Here is a 12,864-nt window from a genome sequence, read left to right on the forward strand (position 1 = left end):
GGAATGAAGTTCTGAAACATTTTTCAAATGGCTGAACCTTGAAACAAAACTAAGTGAAAGAAGCCAGACACAAAAGGCCATGTACTGTATGCTTCCTTTTATATGAAATGTTCAGAAGAGGCAAATCCATTGAAATAGAAAGTAGATAAGTGGTTGCAAGGGGCTGAGAGGAGGATGGAATAGAGAGTGACTGCTGATGGGTAGGGAATTTCTTTTGAGGCAGCAAAGAAGTTCTGAAACTGGATAGTGGTGATGCTTGCATAACTCTGTGAATATACTAAAAACCACTGAATTGTATACTTTAAAAGTTTAAATTTTATGAAGTGTGAATTTTATCTTAATAAACTTAGTCCAAAAAAATAAATAAATAAAAAGAAGAAGACGGTCAGCTTAGGAGAGGTGGGAGATTGTGGATTGGGAGATAGGGTTCTCTTCCTAGTTCCAAGTATCACTGTTATCTTGGACCCAGAATTTTTGAATTCCATGACTGAATGTCATGCTAGTCTTTTTCTCTATACCATCACGGCCCTGCTTTATGATTTTTCTTTTCTAGAGGGAGGTACTAAATGTTTTTTTCTTTGCCATGGTTGCAAGTGTAGGTTCCTTAACATTTTATTTTGGAAAGGAGGAAAAGCCTTCTTTGAACATGCTAATTTTACAGTGGTATGTGTCCTGGAATAGCCATCCATCTACATTAATCTGAACTGTTTATGTAACAATTGTTTTGGTGTATATTTTAGTGAAAATTTGTTTTTTGTAACTAAAAAAGTAATAACCATACATAGTTTTAAAAAAATTCAGATACTACAAAAGGGTTTTCAATGAAAAATAAGTTTGTTTTCCCTTCATAGCTTTTTGACTATCTTTGTAGAAATATTCTGTGGGTATGTAAGTATATATATGTATGTAAAGTTCTGCACCCATATCCTCCCCCCCCACCTTAATACAAGGTAGATTTAATAGGTATCTCTTACTTCCTTTAAAAGAACACATGGACGGTTCAAAAAAATTACTGTGATAAATAATCTTTATTTTACCTGTAAAACCAAGTATTATATAATGTTGCAGTGAGAATGTAAATATACACGGTATAGTTACAGCATATATAATGAAGTGTGATAATTGATTATTAAATTTAATCAACTTTTCTTAATCTTCAGAAAATGGATTAATTATATATAGTTGTTGCTATGTTTGACTGATTGCATAAATACAATAAGAGACGTAATTGTTTGGTATGAATTGTAAATTGCTTTTCACTGCAGTGGAACCTTGGATAAGTGAAACATTTGTAAACTTCAGATAATGTGAGAAACATGGGGTTTGGAAAAGAGACTGTTGTTTTAGATAGGTAAGAAGTAAGATCTCACTTTACATTTTTTATGTATTCTTCGATTATTAGTTGATTTTACATCTAATTTTTTTATTGAGTTTCAAATCATTTAGTTCTTAATGAACTGGGTTGGGGGGGCATGGAATTAAAGCAGACAAATGATAAGAATGTTTCCTTGTATAATAAAGTCCCTATGACTTTCTCATGTACTATGATATCCTATTTACTGATCTTTATTCAAAACTATTTTTGCCTATGTTTTGAAGAATAGAAAATCAGTTTTAAATAAAACAATAATAGTAAGATGTTCTTTTTTGCTCCATTCAGTTAACTCAGAAATTAAAAAAAAACCAACAAAAACTGTCTTGAGTCACACAGACATGCATAGAAATCTATCATCCTTATTTGAAATCTGTAGCATTTTGGGCTCTTGGTAGTTTCTTTTTTTTATTTTTATTTTTATTTTACTTAGCTGACTATAGTAATTTGGAAATGATATGGTAAATAATGTGCCAAAGTTCATGCTATGAGGAAGTTGGAATTTATACACTTATTTCAAATGTGCTAGTATTTAAATTTAAAATGTTAGCCAAAGAACATGAACTACTCATGATTCAGATTCTTTAGGGGAACAGTATCTTTTTTTTTTTAAATGCAATTTTATTGAGATATATTTACATAACATACAATCCTTCAAAGTGTACAGTTGTTCATAGTATCTTCATATAGTTTTGCATTCATCACCACAATCAATGTTTGAACATTTTCATTACTCCAGAAGGGGAATAGTATATTGATTTTTTTATTTTTAAATTTCTCTTCAGTTATTTGGCACATTTTAATTGATCCAACCAATTTTCTTTGCTTTTGAGTTTTAGTTATAAAATTACCTTTGAAACTTTTTTGCTAACATAATGTGTAATTAGAACATTAATATATTTGAAGAATAATTCATGATCTGTAAATCTATGATCAAGAATAAAGGATGATATTTGATATGGCACATGTGTTAAAATATTTAGTGCATTATAGGTTTGAGTATAATGTAAAGGAACTAATTGCATGCAACAATTTTATACATAAATTGGTACCATTATTTATAATTGATATTTTTGAATGCTTAACTTTCAAATCTTTACTTGAATCATACTTTCTAAAACTCTTGATGCATCTTTTTGAGACTTTATTCATAATTTTATTCAAGTTGAATTTATCTCTTACCAATGCTTCTACCTTTGATTCCTTTCTTATTATTTGATAGATAATATCCAGAGGGCCATCTCATAGTTGACAGCCTTTAACAGTTTGCTACATTTTAAATAACATTTAGCAAATGAAATTCTACCTTATTAAGAACTCTACATTATGTTGACTTAAATCAACTAAACCAAATGACTGAAAAATTAAGTTTCCTATTCTTCTGCTGATATATCAGGACTAGTAGGAGCAATAGGCATTTGAGGAGATCAGTATTTTTAGGACTGTTGATGTAACATTTAGATATACCAGTGCTGTTTATGAATACTCCTTACATTCTGTAAATGTCAAAAAATATTCTGAAAACTTCTTGTAGATTTTTAGATTAGGGATTTGGAGTTAGTTGAGATAAATTAGGATAGAGATAGGGAGTTTTATAGGAGGTGGCAGAAAGCCCTTCCAGAAGGCTATTTATTATTGTGATAGAAGTTATGGCTTCTCATCTATTGGACTAGATTAGTTGCTTTCAAACCAATTAGGAGTGGAACTCTTTGAAATGAAATCTCATATCTTTTAGGAACTGAATTTCCACTGAGAAATGAGGGAGTTTCTCAGGCAGTTTAAATCTTCATTTGCAGTGATACCTCATCGTTTAAGGAACTCCTAAAGCATTTCTACAAGGCTGAAGGGTTCTGTGGAGAATAAGTGCTAAGATTTTAGCTTGTGAAACTGGGGGACTGATTTTATTGTTCTACTTTACAGATAAATTTGGGGATGATATGAAAGTCTCTGCTGGAAACATATTTAATTCTCCAGTTTGTTTCTTGTATTTAATGAATTTTTTTCATTTGTATGCTCCTGTAGACTGTTTCTTCTCACGGTACAGGTGTCTCCCTCAGTGCTGCTCAAATCAGATTTTAGGACTGGTGGTACTTGACTCCAGGAAGTGTTCGCTTGGTTTAGACCAGTGGTCTCCAAACATTTTTGACTGCACACCCTCTCAGTGAAAGAAAAATTAAGCAGGCAAATACATACATTATACACATGTTGTACTGTGCTAATATATCATGCTCATTAAAAACAAAACTTCAAAATAAATTAAATGAGATAAAAATAAATAGTAACAGAAATTGCTGTCTTCTTCCTGCTTCTTAGATTGTTGTACATATCCTACTCTGAAGACCATTGACTCCTTCCTGTTTATTTCAGCATGTTCTTCCTGTAAGGGCTGGAGAGATTCTGGCTGCCAAAATTAGAGGGGTAATAAGTAGGTGCTTATTAAGGAAGCTGAGTATGACTTTTTTTTTTTAAAATCCTATTTGGCTTATGATTTATTTTGTTTTAAAAAATAATAATAAAAAGGAAAATAGAAGTAAAAGCCTAAAGGTCAGAGCCTACAGAATAGAGGCAATAATTTTAAAAGTTTCTGATAGTATTAGAACCTTGTACTAAGGTGTGTGTATATATTTGCATTTTTTTTGAGGGTGTGGAGAGAAGCACGGGACCGTATCGTGGGTTTCCCTGGCCGTTATCATGCGTGGGACATCCCTCATCAGTCCTGGCTCTACAACTCCAACTACTCCTGTGAGCTGTCCATGGTGCTGACAGGTGCTGCCTTCTTCCACAAGGTAAGAAAAAGCTTGGTATCAGCTTGGTAAGAGCTGAGCCTTCACATGGTGGTCAAATACTGCTCTAAAGTTGACTCTCCAAATGCTTCTTAAAAGTCTGTTTTATTCTAGAATAAGTTATTTCTGTTTTGAAAGACAGTGATCAAATGCTTTAGAGTAACTCTGGAGTAAAATGTCGGATGAGAGGATTACTTTTATAAATGCATTGAAGGCACTTAGGAAAATCAGTTTATATTTCTGGGCATTGGCTCTCCTTCTGTAAAGTTGAGGGCACTGGGTTCAAAGACCTCTAAAATACTTTTTGGTTTCAACATTGCTACCCCAGATGCAGCCTGGCCAACAAGAGGCTGAACCTGGCATTCTTTTACCTTTATTTAACGCGGCTACTGGACTAACCACCATTATTCCAAGCATCACTATGGACTTCTGACTATGTGGCTCTGACAGTTCTGTTTGAATCCTTAGAACTTATTAGTTTCACTCTGCCTTGCATTCCAGTTTTCACTGAATATCCAAAAACGCCAACCTCTGCTGTCCTTACTCCTAAGTTTGAAAACGTAGTATGAAAGAAAGAATTAAAATATTTCATTGGTAATTTTTTGTATTGTTTACATATTGAAATGCTAAAATTTTGGGTATATTATTAATTTCACTGCTGCTTTTACCTTTATTTAACGTGGCTACTAGAAAATTTAGAATGATATATGTGGCTTGCATTGTATTTCTATTGGATAGTGCTGCTCTATATCTTTCTTCCCAAGTCCTTCCACTCTGAAGAATCCTTATTCTGAGATAACCAAATCACCTACACACCGTCTACTTCACAGAATACCTCGCCTATCTCATTGATCTAACTGAAACCTAACTTTTCTCTGAGAACAGTGCTTCTCTTTATCCCATTCCTGTAGACTCAGACTACTCATTTCAACAGCTTCATACTTTGGAGCAGGAAAAGTGTAGAGAACCATTTTCATTGCTTATCATCGACACTTCTAGACAATTACTTCTTGGCTGTCATATAAAAACTCATTTGAGGCTCATGCCATCTGCCTTGTTGCTAACATTAGCTAACATCTTAATCATTTCCTCACCATCAGTGACGGTGCCTGACTGACTCTTCACCTCTCTCTCCATTCCACACCCTTTATCCTTCTGGGTAACTTCATTGTTCTCATGGAAGACCCATCTACCACACTGTATTCCCCATAAATGTCGAAGTGTTCCAGGGTTCTAGCCTGTATCTGTTGCTCTTCTTACTGTGTATTTTCCCTAAGCATTCTCTCATACTGTCAAGTTTTTATGACTTATTAACACCTATAAGTTGAAAATTCCCATATTTAGATTTCAACTGTGACCTTTTTTCTGAGATCTGTTCTTGTATATATTTGTTTTCAGGACATCTCCTGTATGTCCTGTACTTCAAATTTATGTTTCCCCCCAAAACCTCATCATATTTCCCTCAGCTCCTTCAAATCTTTTCTCTGTCATATATTTCATATCTCGGTGGCATCTTCTAGGTCACCTCAAATAAAACCTTGAAAGTCTTCTTTGACCTTTCCCTTTTTCTCCCCTTATCCTCTGTTTTAGTTTCCCGTCTGCAAAGACAAATAGCATGCAGTGGGTTTGTTTAAACAATGGGAATTTATTGGCTGACAGTTTTGAGGATAGGAGATGTCCAAAATTGAGGTATCAGCAAGGTGATGCTTTCTCCCCAAAGACTGTGTGGCATTCTGGGGCTGGCTCCCAACAGTCCTTGATCTTTGGCTTTTGTGTCACATTGAGGTGCATGTGGCAGCATCTTCTCCTTTTTCCTCTGTGTTCCATTGACTTCCAGCTTCTGGCTGCTCCCCATGGCTTTTTTTTTGTTTGTCTGATTTTCTTTCCTTATAAGGACTTAAGCCATATTTGATTAAGGCCCACCCTCATTCAGTTTGGGCACACCTTAACTAATAATATCTTCAGAGGTCCTATTTACAAATGGGTTCACACCACAGGACTAGGGGTTGGGAATTGAACATGCCTTTTTTGGGGGGCATGATTCAATCTTCAACACCCTTGATCACCACATACTGACTCCATCATCATATTCCTATTATTTTACCACCTAAAAATTCCTTAGATCCATTCTTCTCTGTTTTAGTTTGGGCACTATCACCAGGTATGGACATTTTGATGCAAGCACTTTGAAGTAGTCATTTTGATATGAGAGACATTTTGACCCAAGCATTAACTTTTTTAATTTTTCATTTTAAAAATTAATTTGTGAAACTAACATACACACCTGATTGAACCTAGTACTTACTTTCCGAATTTGGAGTGGGCTTTGATTGGATTGGGGATTGCAAATAAAGTGAGAGGGCTAGGGTGTTAGCATCTAGCTGAGAAACCATCTCTAACTGGGAGATCTTTATTTTCATACTTGCTCATCTTAGAAAGAGCCACTGATTTTATCAGTGTCTACTCATACCTTGAGAATTTACCTGTCTTCTGAGAGGTCTACCTTCTTGAATTCTCTGATTGCGCTTTAAAATTTACAACAGGTTCCTTTACTTGAAAATAATAATTTATTTAGTAAAACTTGGTAATTTTTCTATTCCTAGGGCAGAGGTTACAAACTAGCAGCCCTTGAGCCCCATGTAGCTTACAGACATGTTTGTTTGACCCCACAGTGACATGCCATACACTGCCAACTTTTAAAAATGTGAAGATTTACAAGAAGATCTGAACCTGAAAAAAATTTTTTGAAGATCAGGTGATACTGGGCCAGTGTTCCTGCGGTACCAACTGGCTGGAAATGTGTGGCCACTACTCCCTTTAGATGGGGAATATATGCTCTGATTTGCCCCACCAGCTTTATTTTTCTTGCATCCATTTCTTAAAATTGTCATTTATATGCCTCGGTGCTTGAAAGCAGTTAAGTTGGTAATCACTAATGTAGAGCAGTCATTTTTGATCTTGAGAGCCTAATCAATAAAGGTTTTTGAACATGAATCTCACAGATATATATGTTTTAAGTTACTTACAAGTATACCTCTGATATATTGTGCCAATGCAGAGTTGTCACAAACCTTCAATTTGTAAACAAACAAACAAACAAACAAAAACACCCACAGTATCTGTGAAGCACAATAAAGCTTATAGATTGACATACATGATTTTTGGCATGAAAATCTCATAATGATGGAAATATTTCTAAACATTTGTTTTCAAAATGTTTTTCTATAGGTTTTTTTTTCAAGGTAGTTCTTCCTTATTATTAAAATGTCACCTTTCTCTTGAAGATATGGATTGTGTTTAATTAAAAAAAACCTATACATTACTATATAATTACTATACATTAGCATAGTAATAATAGTTACTATTTTAGAGAGGTTCTGCAAATTTGGATCACATGTCTTTTTGTAAAAGAAAAATGCATAACTCACCTTTTAAGTTCACTGATTTTTGAGTATTTTGCTATAGGATAACCAGCAAAATACCCCTGTGTGGGACAAAAAATTTTATGGTAATTCATCATTTCACTACATAGATTCTACTATTTAAGTTAATAAAATATAGAAATGAGTTTAACTGTGTACTTCACCTATTTGTTCATCATCAGCATATTGTACCACATCACAGTTAACATATGCCCTGTTGTGAAGTATTTTTATATCTCTAGTGTAAATAATTCTACCATGGCTAATTTCAAATTATCAACATAGAGTTGTGGTGAGATATGCAGTAACACATCATTATATAGTATTTCTGCCATACAGATACAATAGATATAAATAACCTTAAGAGCATGGTAGTAAATTAATTAGGAAGTGATGAATTTTAGATATTTATTCCTATTTTATTAAAAATTTTTTTTAATTAGAGAAGTTCTAGGTTTACTGAAAAATCATGTACAAAATACAGAGTTACCACAACCCCCCCCCATTGTTAACAGTTTGCATTAATGTGGTACCTTTGTTAAAACTGATGAAAGGATATTAAAATTGCTATTAGTGATAGTCCATAATTTACATTAGGGTGTTTTTTTTCTCCATATACCACCCTATTATTAACACCTTGCATTAGTGTGATACATTTGTTATAATTAATGAAAGAACATTTTAATAATTGTGCTATTAACTATAGTCCATTGTTTACAAAAGGGTTCACTGTATTGTACAGACCTATGTTTTTCTTTTAATTGTTATTTTAGTAACATATATACACCTAAAATTTCCCCCTTTAACCACATTCACATATGTAATTCAGTGCTATTAATTATGCTCACAATATTCCAGTATCATTACCATCATCCATTTCTAAAACTTTACAATCAACCTAAATAGAAATTCTGTACAAATCAGGCATTTAATTTGTACAGAATTATATTCCCCACCCCAAACCTAGATTGGTTTGGAGTGGGGAATATAACCTCTGTTCTAGATTCAAACCTCTATTCTAGATTCAAACTCTCTCAGAGTTTGCTTATTCTAATTATTACATATCAGTGAGATCATACAATATTTGTCCTTTTGTGTCTGGCTTATTTCCCTCAGCATAATGTCTTCAGAGTTCATCCATGTGGTTGCAGGTATCAGGACTTCATTCCTTTATATGGATGAATAAATATTCTATTGTATGTATATGCCACATTTTGTTTATCCATTCAGTGGTTGATGGACACTTGAGTTGCTTCCATCTTTTGGCAGTTGTGAATAATGCTGCTATGAATATTGGTGTGCAAATAATCTGTTCGAGTCCCTGCTTTCAATTCTTTTGGGTATCTATCTAGTAGAGGGATTGCTGAGTCCTATGGTAATTCTGTATTTAGCTTTCTGAGAAACTGCCAAACTGAATTCCACAATGGCTGCACCATTTTACATTCCCACCAGCAATGAATGAGAGGGTTTCTGTTTCTCCATATCCTCTCCAGGACTTCAAATTTTCTGTTGTTTTCAAGTAGCTATTCTAGTGAGTGTGAAATGATATCTTACTGTGGTTTTGATTTGCATTTGCCCAATAGCTATTGGTATTGATCATCTTTTCATGTGCTTTTTAGCCATTTGTATATCCTCTTTGGGAAATGTCTCTTAAAGTCTTTTGCCTATTTTTAGAATTGGGTTGTTTGTTTTTTTATTGTTGAGTTGTAGGATTTCTATATATATTCTGAATATTAAAGCTTATCGGATATGTGATTTCCAAATATTTTCTCCCACTGAATAGGTTGTCTTTTCACTTTCATGATAAAGTCCTTTGATGCACAAAAGTTTTAAATTTTAATGAGGTCCCATTTATCTATTTTTTCTTTTGTTCCTTCTGCTTTTGGTATAAAGTCTGAGAAATCATTGCCTAACAGAATCCTGAAGATGCTTCCTTACATTTTCTTCTGTGAGTTTTGTATTACTGGTTCTTATATTTAGGTCTTTGATCAATTTTGAGTTAATTTTTTTATTTGGTGTGAATAGGGGTCCTCCTTAATTCTTTTGCATATCTAGTTCCCCCAGCGTCATTTGTTGAATAGACTGTTCTTTCCCAATTGAGTGGACTTGGTAGCCTTGTCAAAAATCAATTGGCTATAGATGTGAGGGTCTATTTCAGAACCCTCAATTCAATTCCATTGGTCTATAAATCTGTCCTCGTGCCAGTACCAAGCTATTTTGACCACAATGACTTTGTAATATGTTTTAAAGTCAGGAAGTGTGGTCTTCTTTTTCAAGAGCAAATTATAGTTCTTGAAAACCGTAAGAACCAAAAAATGTTTTTGGCTGTTTGAGGCCCCTTTCCCTTCCAATTAAATTTTATAGTTAGCTTTTCCATTTCTGCAAAGTAGGCTATTGGAATTTTGATTGGGATTGCTTTGAATATGTAAATCATTTTTGGTAGAATTGACAACCGTATTTAGTCTTCTAGTCCATGAGTGTGGAATGTCCTTCCATTTATTTAGATTTTTGATTTCTTTTAGCAAAATTTTAGAGTTTTCCATGTATAAGAACTTTACATCTCTGGTTAAATTTATTCCTCGATATTTATTAATTCTTTTAGTGGCTATTTATTGTAAATGGATTTTTTTTCCTGATTTCCTCCTCAGATTGCTCCTTACTAATGAATGGAAACACTGCTGTTTTTTGCGTGTTGATACTGTACCCTGCAGTTTGCTGAATTATTTTATTAGCTTTAGTAGCTTGATTGTAGATTTTTCAGGACTTTATATAGGATCATGTCATCTGCAAATAGTGAAAGTTCTACTTCTTCCCTTCCAATTTGGATGCCTTTTATTTCTTTTTCTTCCTATGTGCTCTGGCTAGAAGTTCCAATACAATGTTGAATAACAGTGGTGACAGTGTGCATCCTTGTCTTATTCAGTTCTTGGAAAGTATTCAGTCTTTAACCATTAGCTCTGGGTGTTTCATAAATGCCTTTTATCACATTGAAGGAAGTTTCCTTCTATTCCTATCTTTCAAAGTGTTTTTAATGAGAAAGGATGCTGGATTTTGTTAAATGCCTTTTCTGCATCAGTTGAGATGATCATGTCTTTTTTTCCCTTTCGTTTTATTTATGTGGTGTATTAATTGCTCTTCTTGTTATGTGGTGTATTAATTGATTTTCTACTTGATCATTTTGCATTATTCTTTTAACGTGCTGTTGGATTCGATTTGCAAGTATTGAATGTTGCAAGTATTCAGTTTGCAAAAAGATGCAGCACATTATTTGCATCTATATTCATTAGAGAAATTTAGTCTAATTTTCTTCTCTTGTAGTATCTTTATCTGGCTTTGGTATTTGGGTGATGTTGGCCTCACAGAATGAGTTAGATTGTGTTCTCTCCTGTTCAGTTTTTTGGAAGAGTTTGAGTAGGAATGTTATTTATTCTTGGATTGATTGGTAGAATTCACCTGTGAAACCATCTGGTCCTGGGCTTTTCTTTGTTAGGAGGTTTTTGATGACTGATTTAATCTTTAACTTCCATTTGTTCTGTTGAGATCTGTTTCTTCTAGAGTCATTGCAAGTTGTTGGGATGTTTCTAGGAATTTGTCCATTTTCTCTAGGTTGTCTAATTTGTTGGCATACAGTTGTTCATAGTATCCTTTTATGATCCTTTTTATTACTGTGGGGTCAGTAGTAACAGCTCCCCTCATTTCTGATTTTATTTATTTGTAGCTTCTCTCTTTTTTAAGGATTTGTCAATTCTATTCATCTTTTCAAAGGATCAACGTTTGGTTTTGTTAATGCTCTCTGTTGTTTTTTCATTCTCAATTTTATTTATTTCTGTCCTAATCTTAATTATTTCTTTCCTTCTGCTTCCTTTGGGTTTAGTTTGCTGTTCCGGGTGTGCAGTTAAAGAGTCTTTGATTTTAGCTTTTCTTTTTTAACCTAAGTGTCTATGGTTATAAATTTCCCTCTTAGCTCTGCCTTTGCTGCATCCCATAAGTTTTGCTATGTTGTGTTATCATTTTCATTCATCTCAAGATATTTACTGATCCCTTGTAAGTTCCTCTTTTGTTCACTGATTAAGAGTATGTTATTTAACTTACATATATTTGTGGATTTTCTAGTTCTCTGCCTGTTACTGGTTTCCAGATTCATTACATTATTGTCAGAGAAGATGCTCTGTATAATTTCAGTCTCTTAAAATTTATTGAGACTTGTTTTGTGACCCAAAATGTGGTCTGTCCTGGAGAATGATCCATGTGTATTTGAGAAGAATGTATATCCTGCTGTTTTGGGATGTAGTATTCTGTATATGTCTGTTAGGTCTAGTTCATTTATCATATTATTCAAGTTCTCTGTTTCCTTATTGATCCTCTGCCTAGATGTTCTGTCTTTTGATGAGCGTGGTATACTGAAGTCTTCAACTGCTATTGAGGACACATCTGTTTCTTCCTTCAATGTTGTCAGTGTTTGCCTCATATATTGTAGGGCGCCTTGATTAGGTACATAATATTTATGATTGTTATTTCTTCTTAGTTTATTGCCCCCCATTTGTCCTTCTTTGTCTCTTTTAATAGTTTTAATTTAAAGTCTATTTTGTCTGATATTAATATAGCTACCCCAGCTCTTTTCTGGTTACTGTTTGTGTGGAATAACTTTTTACGTCTTTTCCGTTTTCAACCTATTTTTGTCTTTAGATCTAAGGTGAATCTCTTGTGAACAGTGTATAGTTGGATCATGTTTTTTTTAATCCATTCTGCCAACCTGAGTCTTTTGACTGGGAAGATTAATCTGTTAATATTCAATGTCATTACTGTAAAGGCAGTACTTATTTTAGTCATTTTGTCCTTTGGTTTATATATGTGATATCTTTTTTTGGTGTCTCTTTTCCTTTATTGCAACTTCCTTTTCTGTGTAGTTGATCATTTGTAATGTATCTGACTGATACCTTTCTCATTTCTCTTTCTATACATTTTTAAAATGCTGTCTTCGTGGTTACTCTGGGGTTTGTATTATACAACTCATGATGCGTATGTTGGGACGCTTCCTGCTGTCACTCAAATCTCTGAGACATTGCTCAATTTTCTATTCTTTTCTATTTTTTTCTCTTTGTCTGTCTGTTCTGACTCTGATTTTGGTTGTCTTGAAGTTCGCTCATTCTTTCTTCTGCCTGTTCAAATCCGCTATTGTATGCCTCTAGACTATTTTTAATCTCCATTATTGTGCCTTTTGTCCCCATAATTTCTGTTACATTTCTTTTATACTGTCAAATTCTTCTTTATAGCTCACACAATGTCT

At 33.7% G+C, this 12,864-nt stretch overlaps 1 protein-coding gene across 5 annotated transcripts in view; it reads left to right on the forward strand.

Moving 5' to 3' along the window:
* EXTL3 (exostosin like glycosyltransferase 3) overlaps nucleotides 1-12,864 on the forward strand; it is a 199,125-nt gene that overhangs the window by 146,574 nt on the left and 39,687 nt on the right. For all 5 annotated transcript variants that reach the window (XR_005213359.1, XR_005213358.1, XM_037813159.1 and 2 more), the window contains exon 5: nucleotides 4,014-4,158. Coding sequence is in view for 3 of the 5 variants with exons in the window: in XM_037813159.1 (XP_037669087.1) it covers nucleotides 4,014-4,158 (145 nt within the window). In the remaining 2 variants the exon portion in view is untranslated. The remainder of the gene's footprint in view (nucleotides 1-4,013; nucleotides 4,159-12,864) is intronic.

Source organism: Choloepus didactylus, chromosome 20 (genome assembly GCF_015220235.1).
Source record: "Choloepus didactylus isolate mChoDid1 chromosome 20, mChoDid1.pri, whole genome shotgun sequence".
Classification (NCBI taxonomy): domain Eukaryota; kingdom Metazoa; phylum Chordata; class Mammalia; order Pilosa; family Megalonychidae; genus Choloepus; species Choloepus didactylus.